Source organism: Halichoeres trimaculatus, unplaced genomic scaffold (genome assembly GCF_033239565.1).
Source record: "Halichoeres trimaculatus isolate MK-OKI-2021-1 unplaced genomic scaffold, fHalTri1.1 fHalTri1_scaffold_13, whole genome shotgun sequence".
Classification (NCBI taxonomy): Eukaryota; Metazoa; Chordata; class Actinopteri; order Labriformes; family Labridae; genus Halichoeres; species Halichoeres trimaculatus.
The window spans coordinates 19558811-19577002 of NW_027437191.1; the positions used below are offsets into that span (position 1 = coordinate 19558811).

The 18192-nt window shown below is 39.5% G+C and overlaps 3 protein-coding genes across 4 annotated transcripts in view; 2 read left to right on the top strand and 1 right to left on the bottom strand.

Annotated features, from left to right (window-relative positions):
- The window catches only part of eva1aa (eva-1 homolog A, regulator of programmed cell death a), a 189552-nt gene extending 186728 nt beyond the window's left edge, over positions 1–2824 (top strand). For both annotated transcript variants that reach the window (XM_074685048.1, XM_074685049.1), the window contains exons 7-8: positions 294–482; positions 1031–2824. In XM_074685048.1, the coding sequence (XP_074541149.1) occupies positions 294–482; positions 1031–1410 (569 nt within the window). In that variant the 3' untranslated portion in view covers positions 1411–2824. The remainder of the gene's footprint in view (positions 1–293; positions 483–1030) is intronic.
- A 794-nt stretch (positions 2825–3618) lies between these two features.
- Positions 3619–7151, top strand: efhc1 (EF-hand domain (C-terminal) containing 1). Its single transcript, XM_074685541.1, has 10 exons — positions 3619–3800; positions 4102–4323; positions 4413–4700; positions 4796–4948; positions 5411–5603; positions 5899–6125; positions 6259–6399; positions 6505–6712; positions 6796–6948; positions 7092–7151. Exons 1-10 carry the CDS (start codon positions 3735–3737, stop codon positions 7118–7120), a joined length of 1680 nt encoding a protein of 559 aa, XP_074541642.1. The 5' UTR covers positions 3619–3734; the 3' UTR covers positions 7121–7151.
- A 1539-nt stretch (positions 7152–8690) lies between these two features.
- On the bottom strand, positions 8691–18174 carry tram2 (translocation associated membrane protein 2). Its single transcript, XM_074685125.1, has 11 exons — positions 17951–18174; positions 16007–16070; positions 15668–15777; positions 14714–14830; positions 14524–14582; positions 12682–12766; positions 12425–12495; positions 12020–12124; positions 11730–11873; positions 9317–9474; positions 8691–9185 (listed from the first exon to the last, which is right to left on the bottom strand). The coding sequence occupies exons 1-11, from the start codon at positions 18068–18070 to the stop codon at positions 9109–9111; spliced, it is 1110 nt and encodes a 369-aa protein (XP_074541226.1). The 5' UTR covers positions 18071–18174; the 3' UTR covers positions 8691–9108.
- Between the last annotated feature and the right edge of the window lie 18 nt (positions 18175–18192).

Below are 18192 nucleotides of genomic sequence, written 5' to 3' on the forward strand. Positions count from 1 at the left end.
ACTTCTCCCATGTAGTTCTCTGTTTCTTAATAACCTGAGCTTGACTGCAGAAGCGGATGCAGAGCTGTCTGATGAATCGGTGATGCATCTTTCTGTAGAAGTGTATCTTCCAAAATCTGAACCACACAGAGCAGATGGAGGATGACTCAGTGGTCTGAATGCTGTAGTCACAATACCTCAGAGACAATACACCAGCTTTACTGTAAATGACCTAAACAGTGCTGTCATGATCTGACTCTACATGTGGTTACCGTATTTGTAACTGAGCTTCTATGCTCTGTCGTCCCTCGCAGATAGGAAGAAGATCAGGGAGACAAACCCCAACGAGGAGAAGTTTCCAAATCCCCCAGAGGAAGGAGGAGAAGGAGGAGGAGGAGAGAGTCCTCAACGTCCTCCAGAGATTAATCCCATCATCAACTCCACATCTGGTGTCAACATGGCCCTCATCAGCAACGCACTGGCAGCTTACACTTACATATCAGGTGGGGTGACGTTCTTTAAATCACGTTTTTGTTATGAGCCATTAAGAGGTCCCATGTGTGGTACGTGTGTGTGGCATGCTATCTTTCTGGGTAATATTCCCCCCATTTCCTTTTTCCTGGGAATGAAAGGTGGGTAAATAAAGGCCAGAGGAATGCTGATGTAAGATAACAGCTACATACTCACACTTTACACATGATGTACACACAATATCAGTCAGCTGCCTCAACCAGCTGCTGCAACAGTTTTAATATTTCCTGTTTCATTTCCTCAGGTTACCAAAAAAAAGTTTAGACAGCAAATTGCACAAGTCATAAGGTCAAATGAACACATACTGTATTTTCTGTGATGTCCAAGGAGAAGCGTGTTACATATTAGAAATGGTAGATTGTGAGAAACACTACTGAAGATACCAAGCTAGAAATGAGTAAAACAAGCCTCAAGACTCACGCATACCAGGATAGATCATCCACAGAGATCCAATTGGATGTTTGACACCTTTATGGTAAGAAATTGACTGATCTGTGTCTATCTTTCTCATTTCTTTAAGATCACCCAGAGAGGGCTGCACTCTTCTTCGTCTGCGGTGTGTGTCTCGGCCTCTTCCTCACCCTCTTCGCCCTGGTGGTCCAGATCTCCTGTCGCACAGACTGCCAGCCTCGCCAGCAGCCTCCCACTAAGAAGCGAGCTCGCCCCGCCGACTCGTCCTCCGACACCAGCGACTCAGACTCAGACTGGGACACCACATCGGATCTGTCGGCGCGACGGCACCGACGGTTCGAACGCACGCTCAACATGAACGTGTTTACATCGGCGGAGGAGCTGGAGAGGGCGCAGAGGCTGGAGGAAAGGGAGAGGATCATACGGGAGATCTGGATGAATGGGCAGCCAGATATTCCTGGGACACGTAGCCTCAACCGGTATTACTAAAGACTGAGAAGAGACTTCAGTGAACTTTAGGACGCTCTTGGCTCTTATGAAGCTTTACTAGCCAGCAGGCAAAAGCAACTGTAGACTTACTTAGCTGGGAACAGCCTTTTTGCAGACTTGAAGAAAGCTGGTTCATGTATTCCTCTGGGTATAATAAGCTGTTAGGGAATAAGCTCCCTCTCTGCATGGTAAGCTCGCCTCTTAGCTGCTCTCTTTCTGCCGGAAGCGAGAGGTGAAAGGCTATACCGCCTTGCCCATGACCTCGGCAGACCCTTTTTTTGAAGTGGAGATTTATGGGTAAGCTGCGTTCGACACACACAGGCCAAAAGAGACTACATGGTGACTGAAGAGCCAGGGCCTCAGATGAGTCTGCTTCAGCTGCAGGAGACTGCAACACCTGGAGCTTTCTGCTTTTTAACCTCCAGTATTCAAGAGTGGACTTTCAAAATAAAAGCTGACAGACGTGTATCGGGCAGTGGGACAATCTGAGACAATCTTTATGGAAAACAATGCTGCCTTACGAACTCTTTTAAAACCAAAAGATATATTTTGGGGAGAAGTCATCTCAACCCTTATAAAATCTATTTTATAATATTTAATAGTTTATTGATGTTGTGTATTTTTGTTCTCAAGTAAGGTTTGTTTTATGAGATATTTTTTATACATTTGCGAAGGTTTGTCTGGCACCTCAGGGATGCAATCCTAGTGTTTCTGTGTTTGTTGTTTTTTGCTTCCTAAGAAGGGGATCAGCCCATTCCCAAAGTGATGTCAGCGGTTAATGAAAAAAACTACATCTATCATATAAAGAGCCTCAAAGAGGTTTTTGTGATTGAAGCTTATTTTTGATACAGTACATTCAAATCACAGAGCAGTGCCCTTTCGAGCTGTCAGTCCCTCTTATCTACAGTACAGTTAGTGTATACCTAGTCACATGATTTCTAAACTAATTGTCCTAAATTCATCTCATGATAAGTGTATGTCCAAATTAAATGATCTACAATACACCTAACTTGTACTATTTCAACTGCTAGAGAATCAAGTCCTCCCTCTTTTGCAAATGTAAGATTTCTTGTCAACAATACTTTTGTTCAAAGACTCTTCTTCTTATCACAAAAATCTGGCGAGGTAATAAAAAAAGAAGAAGAAGAAGAAGAAGAAATGTACAAACTGAGTTTCTAAAATCATGTCACCAGTTTAAATAAGCTATTGTCAATCCAGTACTGTCTGCGCTGCCCTGAATTTAAGTGTAGACATAATTATAGTTTTGAAAAGAAGGCTTGGTATTTTTCTGGCTGAGAGTTAAAAATAGGAGTACACAGGACATATTAGGGTCATCCACATCCACAGTTTTAATAAGGTCATTATCCAATATCTTTCAATTTGAACGGGATCAAATTGTGGCATCAGCTGGTAAAGTGAGACCAAAATATGACTCCTGTGCTTGGAATAAACTGTGTTCAAGAATAACTGCTCTTGTATTATGTGTTTCTGTTACATTTTCCTGTTTGAATGCTGGCTGTCTATAGGTTTTTGTTTTGTTTTGTATCTTTGTAGCCTCCCTATCAACGTGGGTACAAGTGGAGGATGCAAAAAAGAGATCCACATTACATCTTTTACAGTCTGGGTTTGTAAAATACTTACTCTGTCACTTATTCTGGTGTGGAACTAAAAATGGGATCGACCTCAGATTCAGATTACTTTTTTGTCACTATACAGGTACAATCAAATCAGCTGAAGTAATTATGTTAATATAAATATATGCTAAACTATACAAACATACAGTCAGCTGCACATGTGGATGAAGAGCATGGTTCTAAATAAGGTGAAAACACTGAGTTATTATTATTATTTATTTTATTGTATTTTAATTATTTGATGTATTTTTATTCTCGTGTCATTTTAATCTGAGTCTACTAATAGCGTGGACTAATCGCGAACGGTATGGAGCTGACAAGTAATGTAATGGTGTAGGTCGCCCTCTGCTGGTCGAACTGCAGCTCTGCACTTTGATTTAATTTAGATTTATTGAAATCCAGTCTTAAAATATATTGTACAATTTCCTTTTTTATTTTTTAATTACCCAGCATCAGAATGTCGAAATTGAGTCCTGTAAAACTATATATTTTTAAAACTGTATTTTATACAGATATTCTGTGGTCCTCGCGGACGTTGCTGTCTTGCCGTTTCCGTGGAAACCACAAACTTACCGCGACTCAGGCTGCTGGTTCACATTTCTTCACGCCGCTGGAACACAATTCGTCAACTATACTTTTCCCTTGAAACAGTCCATTTTTTCTTTTCTTTCGCTGTCGTCAAGACGAACAATGTCTGTGAACTGGAACAGTCATGGGTTACCATTTTTACCGGGGTACACTTTCCGGGACGTAACGGTAAGATAAGATAAGATAAGATAAGTCATACTTTATTAATCCCCGGAGGGAAATTCAAGTACGAAATTCAAGAACGTCAAATTAACGTGAAAAGGGCTTCAGTATCCACTCTGAGCTTTACTGAGCTGAGTAACTAAAGTTGTTACCGTGCCGTTCTGTGACATTATTGACTTGAACAACTGCAGTATTGTTATTTGTTTCCATCAGTTTTGTAATTTTGTATAAAGTGAAACACTTAAAACTATATGTTTTTTCTAATCCTGAGCTAATTTATCTTCTCCTTTATGATGTTTCTGTGCAGAAGTCAGCTTTCCATCGTCCTCAGACTCTGGACTACAAGAATGGCTATGCTCTGCCCCGCCGCCCCTCTGTGGGGATTGGACAGGATCCTTTACTATCGGAGCAGCTGATCCAGCAGGAAATCAGCGAATTGTCCTTTGAGAAACCAAATGGGACTTATGACTATACTGACCAGAGTCTAGCCAAAGAATTCATCCCAGCTCATGTGGCCCTTGATAAGAAGGTAGCAAAACACCAAGAAGACAAAAAGGAAAAAGATTTTTTCTGCTGTTAAAACTTTTCTAATTATCTGTTCAACGTGTTGTTTACTAGGTGCTTCGCTTCCATGGATTCTTTGAGGAGAGCATCCCTGACTCCCCTGATGAGGAGTACCGTGTACGCCCAGTGGTCATTTACTATTACCTTGAAGATGACAGCATGAGCATCTTTGAGCCAGTTGTGGGGAATTCTGGGATACCCCAAGGAAAACGGATCAAACGCCAGCGTCTGCCCAAGAATGAGAAAGGAGATCATTACATCTGGAAAGACTTGAACATAGGCATGAACCTGGAGGTGTACGGGGTCCAGTATCACATCACACACTGCGATAATTTTACAAAGGTACAAAGCTCAGCTGTGTGAACACACCTTCTTCACCTGTGTGTTTTCCTTTGAGTGCCTAACAAAAACAAATAAACATCTCTTTTATCATTTAGGATTTCATGGAGAATGAGGGCATCGTACTGAATGATGCTGAGCCCATGCCTGTTGATCCTTACATAGAGCACCGTACGAAACCTCAGCAAACCTCTTTCACATCTCCCTCTGAATACGACACCCTGTACCATTTTCTTAACATGGATCGTAAGGTAAAAAAGTTTCCTTTCCTTCACTTACTGTAATGAAAAAGTTTCATATTCAAGCTATTTCAAGTTCAAAAAGATCTGCTTGCGTTGTTTTTCCATCTTCCATGATATCACCAATTTTGAATCCCACTGAGATGCATAAAGAAATCATAAATGTCAGGTAGACATTTTAAGATCTTTGCAATAACAAGGTTATGTAGTTTTCAATAATTTGTATTTCCAGATTCCTGAGAAATCTTTTATTTCTACAACAACAGTATAACATGATGAAAATAGATCAATGACTAAATAGTTTGTTACAACTCAGGCTGAAGCAGATCAAAAACAAAAATCCAAAGTTAAGCAACATTGTCAAGCAGAATACAGGCCCAAAAATGGGACACTAAGACGTTAAAAAGATAACCCAAAGAAACTGTTCTTTAAACCATTCCAATGTTATATATTTAAGTCTAACTTCTTTGCCAGGTGCTGCGTTTCTACGCCGTTTGGGATGAGTCTGACTCTCAGCGCAGGGAGACCAGGCCGGTTATCATACATTTTTTCCTTGTAGATGACACAGTGGAGATCAGGGAGGTCCACAAACCCAACAGTGGCCGTGATCCCTTCCCAGTTCTGATTCGCAGACAGAAGCTGCCCAAGAAGCTCAAACCAGAGTCTGGTAAGAAACAGTACTCTGTGTTTTTCTACACCATTAGTTACGAGTTTTTGTCAAGTTAGATTTTATGTCGGGACCACTGACCGCTTAACGTGGTCACAAGAGGAATCTTTTTTTTTTTTTTTGATATTTTATAACATTTTTCAAGACTCATCACTTGTGTAAGACTCATTTTAAGGCTACTGGTAACAAAAAGGACAACACTTTACAACATAAAAAAATAAAACAGTATCAACAACAAAAAAGTAAGAAATGAATTATATTACATACAATTATTTGGTATTTCCTTCATTTGCAGAGGTCTTCCCCAGTTGTGCGATGGAAATTTCAAAACAGGAAGTAGACGAGTACTACTCCCCAAAAGACTTTATTGTGGGTCAGAAGATTAAGCTGCTGGGCCGTCACTTCTTGCTGTATGACTGTGATGGATACACTAAAGAATATTACCACAAGAACCACCCTGAGCTGGAGATCAAACCCATAGAGATAGCAGAGATGACGTACAGACCTCAGGAGAGGAAGACGGTGAGTAACTGACATGAACTTCTTTCTTTCTTTCTTTCTTTCTTTCTTTCTTTCTTTCTTTCTTTCTTTCTTTCTTTCTTTCTTTCTTTCTTTATTGTCTAAGGGTGGATAACATTATATCTTTTATTTACAGGTGTTTCCTCCCTACAATGGTTTTGGTTCCCTTGAGGATTCTCTAAGGAACTGTTTGTCTTTAATCCCTAAACCTCCCATAAAGAACGTGATGAAGATGCTCACGATGGGCAACAAAGTCCTGCGCTACAGCGCCAGGCTGGTGAGCCAACATATGCGATGATGTGTTTGTGGCTAAACTGAGGGGTTTGAAATTGCAACAACAGCACAAATCATTTCCCTCCTGTTCCTCTCTCTGAAATGCCAGGACTCCCAGAATCCTTATGATGAGGTCCGCCGTTTTGTACTATCCTATTTCCTGTCCGATGACATGATCAGTATTTATGAAAAGCCCACCTCTGGGACCATTGGTAGGAAGTTTTTGGAGAAAACCCGCATTCCCAAGCCAGGCTCTAATGTAGATGATCCTGAGTTCTACTCACCTGCAGACTTTGCTATCGGAGCCACCATCGAGGGTAACTTTGTCTTTTCAGCACTGGACTTATAAATGTGTTCTCATGTCTTAGATTCATAATTCTCCCCTTCTGTGTTTCTGAAGCATTCAGCCATCGCTTTGTGTTGACTGATGCCGACCAATTTGTGCTGAAGTATCTGGAGTCAATTGCAAGCCATGTCCCTGAACACACGCTGGATTCTCTGCGGCAGAAGTTGGATGTGAGGACAGCCGAGAACCAGGCAGCTGACTCCAAGAGTAAAACACTTACCAGCCATTAAACTCTTTGCATAAATCAACGCTAAATATCTTAAAGTGGATGTCAGATTTTTTTCCCTTTTCAATTCTGATTTATATTAAAACAAATAACACTCATTCCTTTTGTTGTTCCTGTTTTTTAGGTGATGAAGTGGAAGAGCTGTCTTCATGATGTCTGGAAAGACAGAATTAATAAATCATACCACAAAGCTATGATCCAACCTTTTTATGTATCTTCATCCATACATACTGTCTACACAGAGACCTCTGGTGAAAGGGATCTGTTTGGCAAAATCTGACAGTTTATCACTAAATTTACCAGATTACCAGACTTGTCATGTTAGCTCAAGCTAATCACGGGTGTAGGAAACATACCTGCTCAGTAGAAAGCCAACTTGTGTTGTTCTTCATCCTGGGCTGCTCTTCAAGTGCCCAAAAGCGAGTGAAAGTTGAGCCAAGCTTCACCTTCATGTAGTAAAAGCTTAATCTGTTTGGCGTTTTGTTTCACTTTGGTTGTTTTTCTTGCTCTGCGCTACCTCTGCTATCTTAGCCATTCGGGATAGCCTCTTTCACTCAGTAATCAACACGCAAAGTCACTTGTGTAACCATGCTTACTCTCTGCCCAGGAATGTCCCTATACAACAAAAACATCTACAAACAGGCTGAGGAGAGGGTTCAAGGCAGACACAGACACTGACATACATGTATAAAGGGCCAGAAGGAAGTTTACCTAGGGTACAGGGTAATTTTTTTTAATTTGTCATTTTTAAAGTTATTAACTAGAAGTTTTGCGCATATAAGGGCATGGCTGACTCAACTGAAAGGCAGGCACACTGAAAGCCACTCTCTGCAAAGCCAGTCTTTTTGTGTCGTCCTTCCTCAAAGTTTTCATCATTTTCATATGGCTCTAGTCAACAGGCATCAAAACTCTCTTTCAGAAATGGATGGGTGACATCATGGACTCTACGTCTATGAGTTATACAGTGTATGGTCAGCTAATGTTAAGATCTTAGACTCATGTGGGATGGATGGATGGTGATGCCTTTAAAGTCACTGTCAAAACCCAAGTTGCAATACTGAATCCAGGAATAGACTTACAAATCACTTTCACAGCTTTTGCAGGATCACTGTATGAACATCAACAAAAAGAAGGCAACTGTATAAAATCAAGGACATAACTAACACCTAAACACGTTTAGCATTCAGTTAGCAGTGGGCTAAAAATAGAGGTGAAGCAGGCTGCAACTTTTTGAATCTACATGCACTGTACCAGCAGATATTTAACTTTTTAAATGTTCAATAGAAAAATACTAAAAGAACAGAATTTTATTTCTATTACCACCAGTTGCATCTTTATGTATTTTGAAGTTAAATAAAACAAAGACAGTTTAGCAGATATGAAACGAACCAGTTATCCACGTATTTCAGAAAATTGCATTATTTAATAAAGTCATTAACAAACCCAAAGAAAAGCAACATGTGGAATGGCATGCGGTAATATCAAACATACATACTTGATGCTTATCTGTTAAGTGACCAGAAACAAATGTCGACTTTGAAACAGAAATATATCACTGAGTGGAGCTCAGGTGAGCACACTATGATCCCTTTCCTCACAGGGTAAAAAGATCATGTTCAGGCTAACACATATCATACCATTACATCATCAGTAACAGCTTCCTGCTCCAACGGAACAGACTAGAAAACAAGCAAAGCCGGCTCAATGGCGAGAGCTGAAAAAACAGCTGGGACATCAGACAAGGCTACAACCAATACAGTACTTCTGAATGAGGATCGACACATTCAACACTGACACACACACACATGCACACAGGATAAGATGTGTGCCACACACTGTTTTCACTTAACATCGGAATCACTCTGTGTATGATGGTGCTTCTTAGGGCGGGATAGCAGGCTGCGTGGATGTATAAAAAAATACTGATATGATGAGAGGAGTAAATGTCTGTCGGGCTCGAGAGATTTCTTGTTTTGTTTTTCCAGCATTCAGGCCAAAGTCTGTGGTGGCTGAGTCTCTGTAACATCTCAGGACATACTCAACCAGAAACTCGGTGGTTTGTGGCCGCCAGCTTCTTTGTTGTGCTGATGAGAAACCTCAGCCGGGGCTAAGGCACAGTTCAGGCCAGTCAGTGCGACATCTTAGGGAGATTTGAGTTTTTTGGTCCGAGGAGAGGCTCCGTTTTCGGCTTTAAGTACTCCATTTTCATGATGTCCAACTGGTATGACACACAGAGATGAGATGTCAAAACTAATGTGATTGTATGATCATAAAACTGTTCTGGTGTTAGCATTTTTTAAGGAGTTATCAGGTGTTTGGAAACATGACGGAGCAGCTGTTCACACTTACGTGAGTCTCTCTTCAGGGGCCGCAGGGCTTGTTTTGTGGCAGTCTTCTTGCGAACAGCCTGTTCGTGTCTGAACTCTCTCCAGCGTCTCAGCTGGAAGCGAATAAACTTCCAAAGTAGCCAGGATTGGATCAAACACACCAGCAGTAGAACAGTCATCCTAAAGGGGGCCCCAAGGTATGAAGATTAGTGATTGTGTGATTTGGAAAACAGACCTGACATTGTGTGCACTATTAAAACAATTACTCTCCAGCACTTGGTGTGTTCACCTGGTGTGAGAGCCAGAAATATATTTTTCCTTTTATCTTTGCAGCAGAGAGCTGCTGTCACATGTCATCACATAACAGCACTGAAATTGAAATTGGAGTAAATAAGTGAAATCCTGTTAGAGAGTTGTTAAGAATTGACTGTCAAATTACTGCCAAAGAAATCATGTGTGATCAGCTGGTCATAGCATATCATAACCCTGACAGGGTGAGCAGGATCCCTACACTAAGCTAGGAAAATAAATGTTCATCACCTGGCTAATTACACAGCTGCAGCACAAACACATCAGTCCTATGCATGTCATCTCACATAGGTTGTCTGTTTTTTCGTCACGTTGATTTTGAGGTTTCGTTGATTACCTTTAAAGCATTATATGGACTGGCTCCAAAGAGAGCTTTTGACTGTATGTGCTCATGTTTGTCGCACTAAATCAGCTGTATATACAGTATTGTTCAATGTTTTCATATAGAAACATTGCTGTTATGGCAACTTTCCTCAACTCGGCAACTGAAACACTTTTAACTCGAAGATGACGTTATTCCCAGTCCCCACTTCCCAGTTCTGATGTAAATGGAACACACCAAGAGCCCTAAGACTCTGTTAATCTCATTAACTTCTTAAAAATTATCTTTCAGTACCTTCTTGAATGGGAAGGCTTTTCTGAATCTTAACTATCTATCCAACATCAATGGCTTCTTACTTGTCCTCTGATGTCCTGCTTGCAACACTTTTTTGAAGCACTTTGTAGCATTTTAAAGAAAAGTATCATAAAAGTGAAGATGATTATTCTTATTTGATTTTTTTTCCCACCAAATACTAATTTGGATATGATTTTAATGGTCTTTGTTTAAAAAAAGGTTTGTCACTCTGTTTGAGTTTTGTCCACAGTTAAAGCTAGTTTAATAGCCTCTCTAAAAGAAGCTAATCAAGCAGTTAAATATTGCAGCAATTAGTACATCAGTGCAATCTGTTACACATTTTCCCACATTTCCCATGCTGTCTCTCTGTTAATGCTCCATTTTACTGATTTCTTTGCAAGAACTCTCATTGATGGTCTTGATTTTCTCTGGCATTTTCTCCTCTGTTCATGTCTCTTTTCTTTTTTCCTCACTGTAGAAAAAAACTGACTAACAACTAACAAGATCTCTTTGGGCTGATCTGTACAAGTGCAGTTTATCAGCAGGGGTCATATTGAACTCTCATCAGCTGTGGAATATTGCCTAAATAGAAGCTAGTATTAATACAGATGTATTATAACTTAAAAAAAATGGTACTGATGTTACAACTGAATTTAAATGAATATTGAATGAATAGTGAATAAAGTTTTGAGTTACATCTAATTGAATGCATCTGCTGAGATCATAGACTGTATATAGAGTGGACAGTGTGGCTCTGCCATTTATCATCGTACGGTTTTGAAGCCAAAATTCCTCCGTCACAGGCGCAGCCATTGGTAGCAATTGCAGCCAGAGTCTGCGCAGTAGAGATGATGGGGGATTCTGAGAGAATCTGAGTGGAGGTGGGTGACAATTTTTTTTTTTTTTTTTTCGAGAGTCTAATCACTTCTTGACCCTACCTCCCAATATATTTTACAATATACCCCGGAAAAAATACAGAAGAATGGCAGCTGTCAAACATCGTTAAACGTTACGTAAAACCTTGTTTTTAACCTCGTATAACTAATGAAACAAAACTTCTCAGAAAAAAGAGGACTTTAATACAAGACAGCCAAATGATAACTTCAAATCACCACAACAATCGGACGTGAGAAATATTTCTACGAGGTGTTTTAATTTTTTTTAAGTTCCACCACAGATCATCTGGAATGGCTGGAAAACCGCATTTTTAACCTATACTGCAGCCAGCCACCAGGGGGAGCAGTTTTTGTGGAGCCCTCACTTCCAGCCGAGCAAGCTGATGTTCATTTTTTTTACAGTCTATGGCTGAGATGTGTTTTGCTTCAAAGCCATAATGTAATACTCTGTCCATCCTGGACCTCTTGCGAATTTATGTAATAAAACAATAAAACATTAAAAGTCAACACCTTTTATGTGCTTTGTAAGCTTCAGCTGTTACAGTAGCTGTAAAATAGAACAGCATAGCCGCAGGATTAATCATTGTCCTCATATTTGGGACAGAGGTCATTACCTTATCAGTACAGTGTTGAAGTTCCCCGTCTCCAAGTCTAACCCCTGATTCTCAGCCCGAGCCAAACCAAACCCAACGGCCAGGAACATCAGGGTCAGGGTGGCCATCCGAGTAAACACAAAGCTGACCGCCCACATGTCAAACCTGGTGCATAAACACACAGTGAAGATGGGTACAGTTTAAACGTACTGGTGCAGATATTACACACAAAGCACAACACAATATTGAAAATTAAGTCAAAAAAAAAAATCACCTATAGCTCAGAAGTTGCAAGAACTAAGTCTACTTACATTTTTTGATGGTTCTCATCAGTGAAGTAAAAGAGTCTGGCGATGTGAAAGCCTAGTTCTGACACATACTGAAGAAAGATAAGCACCAGGCCAACACGACTCATACTACAGGAAAAAAAAGAGAAGCAGAGGACACATTAATTTCACCTGCTAATTAAAGATTTTTTTTTTTTTTTTTTACACTTTTTTTATTTTTATTTTTACACTTTTTTATTTTTTTACACTTTTTTATATTTTTTTACACTTTTTTTTTTACACTATTTCTTTTTACAGATCCAAGGGCAGAATAAGGAGCAGTAACGCTTTATTTCATCACTTTGTGCTTTTGATATACTTCATATTGTCCATTCATTTTTCCTTAAAGTGACATTTAGTTTGTGAGATTCATCTACTACTACTACTTACTTCAACAAATAGGCTGCAGAGATGTGCAGCAGATACAGGCAGATGTACTGCAGCTGCCGAGGAATCTCCTCCTGAAAAAAAATGCACTTTATTTGCAAAGGTATCAGTATCGCTCTCAAATCCTGGTTTCTTCTGTTCAGTCTCACTCTCTGTTTTAAACACACAGACACACACACCACACATACCACACACACTCCACGCACAGCTTATCTTGTCACACTCCAGAGCTTCTCCAGTTCCCAGACCTCTTTACTGACCTTGCGTACTTTCTGGAAGTAGAGCTCTGGCAGGGCATGGAGCCAGTAAGCCAGCTGTGTGAGGTAGAAAAACTTCACCTGAAACCTGCAGCAGAGACAGACACACAGGAATGTAAAAGCTTTCAGTTGTTAAAGGAGGAACAAAAAATACCCAGATTGATCTGAATTTAATCACCTAAGTGTTTAAAAACAAAAACAGAAGTAACAGAGCTAAAATGTTGCTGTTTCATCTTGAGTATGATCATGACCCCTGTTTGCATGAATGTTTCTGAGAATATGTGTGCTGAAAATTTTGGCGTCTTATGCAGGATGTGTGGAAGAGATTTCTTAAGATGAAGCACTCTACCATGTCAAAAACCTGTCCCAGAGTCATCATATTCAATCTGAGGCATCTATTTCCTTGAACTGTCGTACACAAGCTACATTTTCACAAAGGGCTTATTTTAGAGTCATCACTTTTTATAATTTAAGCTCATAACAAGCAGCTTTGTAAGTGCATCATATTGCTAACCAATGTGTCAGAGTGTAAATTTCTGGACTGTTCGACGCAAGAACTGACTGTTTCAAGATGCTTATTAGATTAATTTACAGTTGTACAGTTTCATTTAGCAGACACTTTGTCCAAAGCGACGTACAACACAAGCAAAAATCTTGACAGAAGGGAAAACCTTAGTAAGTGCGGCAAAGTGCTACAGGTTATTTGGGGCAGTTGCTGCCATTAAGTGTAAGATTTTTTTTATTTTTTTTTATTTGTTTGTTTTTTTTTTTTTGTTTTCTTCCATGTAGAATAATGTGCCCATAACTAACCACAATTAATCGCTGCAACAATATAGATCAACCTTTGACAACATTCAATGATCAGTGCTAAATATTCACTAAGAGCTGGGTCTGAGACCTAAGTATTTGTAGACTGTCAGAAAAGTGATAAGTTTACATACATGAGGTTTTCATAGGCTTTTTTTTTTTTTTCGTAAAGGAAGGGTCTGTGAGTGATTATGACGTAAGTAAATGTATTAGTTGGGATTTAAATCAGTTTTCTTCATCTTTATGCAAAAACAAATTTGATCATTGCATGCCACAAATAATATTATATAACTGAATGCCCCTGATGTCTTTTATTGACTGCCTGGTCCAATATGTCTGTTTAAAAGTTACTGTGAGGACTTTCTAAGTTATCTTGAAAAAGTCTCCCCTCTGGATATATGTTGGATTGTAATCCACACTTAAAATGAGATTACCAACACCATAGGTAATTTCAAAATGCTTCTTCTTAGCTTCCTGATCGATTCATGACACATCTAAGTTTCTATGACAACCCCACGCAGGCTGACAAAGTTTAGTAGTGAGAGGGATCAGTGTTTTCCTGCCCATCTCCATTCACTTCCAAAACAAACACACCGGGTTAAAAGTCGCATCTTTACGACAGCATGTGTGCGACTCCAGGCCAATAGGTGTCGCTGCAGTCCAATTAAAATAGATCCTCCTCCCCCCCTTTAACTACTTATTATCATTTTGTTCATTTATTTAACATTTGAGTCCACAGTCAGGGGTTAGCCTGCCCTTAACTCATCACAGTGCTAGCTGCTACTTGCAGTATTTTATGACAGTAAATTGGACACGTCTTAGTTTCAGAATTCTGGTCAGAGAAAATCTAAAGTCGGCTTTAACTGTCAACATCAAACTGTTTATGAATTTAAAATTTTAATTAATTTAAATCAAGTGTATTTTTCACTGAGAAGTATTTCAACACTGGCATATGCCTGAAGTCATACTTCAGTGTCCTCTAAACCTGTTTTGTTTTTTCCTTCCGTGTTAACAACAGGGCTGAAAATTCAGCCATACCTGAGGTGAACATGGGGGTAGTTCTCCCAAAGGCTGCTTGGATGCAGAAGATAACCCTCCTGCATGAAGAGATCAAAAGGAGAATACTTTATTTTAATGAACACCAGTTTGAGGTAAGTTTTAAAGGAAAAATATGACATCCCCTTCACTCAAAAGGTGTCACTGACTAAAAATAAGAATTCTCACTCACTGTAATGAGGATGTAAAAACTCCAAACACTCGACACGAGGTGAAACACACACAGCTGACCCGACTCATTAAACTTGGTGTTCTTGCTCTTGGAGAGGTGGAGACGTCTGTTCACTTTCTGCAGTGAGAAAACGACACCACAGATCAAAATCAAGCTAGAAGCAGTCTCAATGGATGGCATGACAACTCTGTCATTGTCATGCACAAGGAAGTGTCACAGTAACACAAATAACTGAGCCAAGAAAAGACGGCAGGTGCTATTTATAGCTGCTGAAAACACTGTTGTGAAGAAGTAAGCCTTTTAAGACAAACTGCGACTATGGAGCTTAAATAACACATCATTCCTTCTTCGGTGGCCTATTTCTGAACAACGACACACGGGTGCAGACTTTAAGATGGATCACATTCCCCTTCGTCTTCCTTATCTCCACACACTAAATCAGAATGTTAACAAATTACCAACCATACTGCTGTACAGTAGAAAACTGCATTTCATCTACTTACATCATGATTCTTTATCATTTACAAGCACAATGACAGTTCTATGCTGTTTAGAAATTATTATTATGCACCCACTCGTATCCAAAAATATAAACTTTTAAACTTCATTCGAAGGCACGTATTTATAGGATGCTATTCAAAAATTTACTATAAGGGAAATATGTAATTCTAAACCATAAAGAAAATTTGCTTTGATATTAAAATGTATAGTTATCCTCATTTTTTTTTTATTAACTGCTGTACGGCTGGAGTAGTTAGTTCATAAGAGGTCAGCTAACAGTACAGAAATGTGCAACAAAATAAGCATTTTTTATCAATACTGTACAGCTAGACCACTCAGCCACCTTCTGTTTGTTTTAAGGGTTAATCAGTATTCTTTGGTGCCTAAAATGCTTGGTATGTTCCTCCTAAAACCACAGTTTAACAAGTCGACACTGGGACACTGTGTACTTACATCAAGGAGATACTCCTGCACTACTGCGTGAAGAATGATGGCGATGAAGAAGTAGAAGAGGATGGTTGCACCGTCCTTCCATCCATAATGATACAGTGTCACCTCACCCTCTAAGCACACATAGGAGTGGTCAAACACAGATCTTAGAGAAGGACAAATAAAAACTTGCGCTCACTGTTTTTACCACAGTTTAATGTGACTAATATGTTAATGCAACATGCAGGAAAAGCAGCAGCAGAAGTGAAACTGAATAAAGCAGTCCAGTGGAAACTGTAAATCAAATGTTGCATTTAAAATACGTTCGTATAATACGTAGAATTCCTTAAGTGCACTACATACCTGGTGATAATGTGGTGACATTGTACTGAGGCTGAATGAACAGTATAGCTGTCTTTGCTGTTGCCTGAAAAATAGACAAGATTGAATTAGCAACAATGATTCAGTAAACCTGAATGAGTGACAACTCAAGTTGTTGTTTGTCACAGTATCCAAACAAATATGTAAGAGGGTTTCTGTGTGTAGATTAAGAAGTAAGGATTTCAGTTTCTGAATCTATAGCATCAGTAACAGAGCTCCAAAATTATTAGCAACCCTTGCAAGAGACATACATTTAATCAGGGCTTTACAACTTTAAAGGCTTGCAACAACTTTAAAAAGGAAGTTGCAACCTCTTGTGTAAAACCATATTGCTTGAAACTGTGACCAGATCATTGAAATGCTTATTTTAAAAATGTTTAATTTACCTGAGGAAGTATGAAAAGGCACAATGATACAGTATCTCAAGACCACATTGGGGCTACAAGAGTAAATCAATGGTAAATTTAGATTATTTAAGTAGATATACTAAAAGCCTACAGTGAAGCTTTCTGAAACATATAACATTTACAAGACTTCTGAATAAGATTTTTTTTATTTATTTAGTCTATACATTAACCTAAAATCACTGGCATAATTTGTGAAACAATTGACTATAGCACTTGAAGACGTGAAAAATTATTTGCTAAGCTTAACAAAGGACACAGAGTTTTAAGAATAACGGTAATCATCTTTTTTTTATGCTTAGTGCCATGTTTTCAGCTGGTACATCTGAGGACCATGGAGGGGTTTCGATAACGTCAAGATCAAAAGACAGCAAGTCTTATAAGACTTTTCTCCCGTTGGCATCAGTGCTGAGGACATGATAAGATATACGTGCAAAATCCCTCCATTCATTCCTTGAGCTCCGAGGGGGGCCTCAGGTGACCTGTCAACGTCAACGTCTGCACTTGCGTTTCTCTGTTTTTCGCTATGAGAAAAAAGCAAGGAAATACCCTTTACATTTTATACTCGGCCAGCTGTGAAACGACCAGGGTTCCGGTTTGAAAGTTAGCTGTTCTGCAAACCGAGTGGCCTGTAAACTTATTTATCACTGAGAAGGCTCCTTGAGACACCCAATTCATTCATAAACTAACTGTCTGTGGTGAAATTCCCTCAGGTAGTAGATTTCTTTGGTTCAACAGAGCCCACATCAGCCAGCAACAGCGGCTCAGAGTTTGAGACGTGGCAGTTAGGCAAACCCGTCTAGCTAGCGAATAAAAGATGAGTAACTTCCGCCGGTACCTTTCAAAATAAGATGTCTAAAGTCAAGCACATCCAGGAACTCTTTCTGTACAGCAGCGGCGCTTTAAATTTGAAAGTCAGACAGGACTCACTTCCTTTAATAATCGGGGTTTTGTGGTAACTATCAAATCTCAAAATCAAACTTGCAGCGGACTCTCTTTGCTGGAAACTGGACTTTGTCAAAAGGGTAAAAATGTGAACTTAACAAATCAGTTAAGCTAGAGTTGTGGCTGTTGTTGATTGGTTGCTACCTATGTATAAGCCAACGTTGTTTTGGTCACAAAAGAAACTTTTCGAGCAGTGACAATGTTGATAACGTGAAGATAACCTGGCACGAGTTTTAACAATGCATACTGGTCTGGTTCCTAACCTACCTGTTTCAGCTTTTACCTGTAGGTGAAGCCTGAACCCATTCTGTGTTGCAAATGAAAACCACGACGGTGTCTAAATTTATTGATGAAAACCTTAATGAAACTTTTACCACCATATGTATCTACTCAGCACATCTCATCGATACAAAGCTCGGATGCAGTCAAATAAAACAACGTTCTTAAAAGCGAAGAAATTATTTAAACAGATAAGACTAAGCTTAGTGAGTTACATCCTTGGAAGTTTAGCGGGCTTGCGATCTTCCAACAGCTGAGTGAGACGAGAGAAGAAAAGATAATCCTGAGTTCATCTTACCTCAAACATCAATCCAATCAAAATGAAAATCACCAAACTGAAGACGATGTCGGCATGGTTCTGAATTAAGAACTCCTGGCTAAAGAAAGGGTAACTCTTGTTTCTTCGGCGAAATGCCATGTCAACTCTGTGGTGTTTTCCCTTCTATTTTATAAATCTGAATGTTTCTGACTACGAAGTTCAGGAGTTAACTTTCTCACTGAATTGCGCATGCGCGACTTCTTAAAGGGCAAGTGCCATAA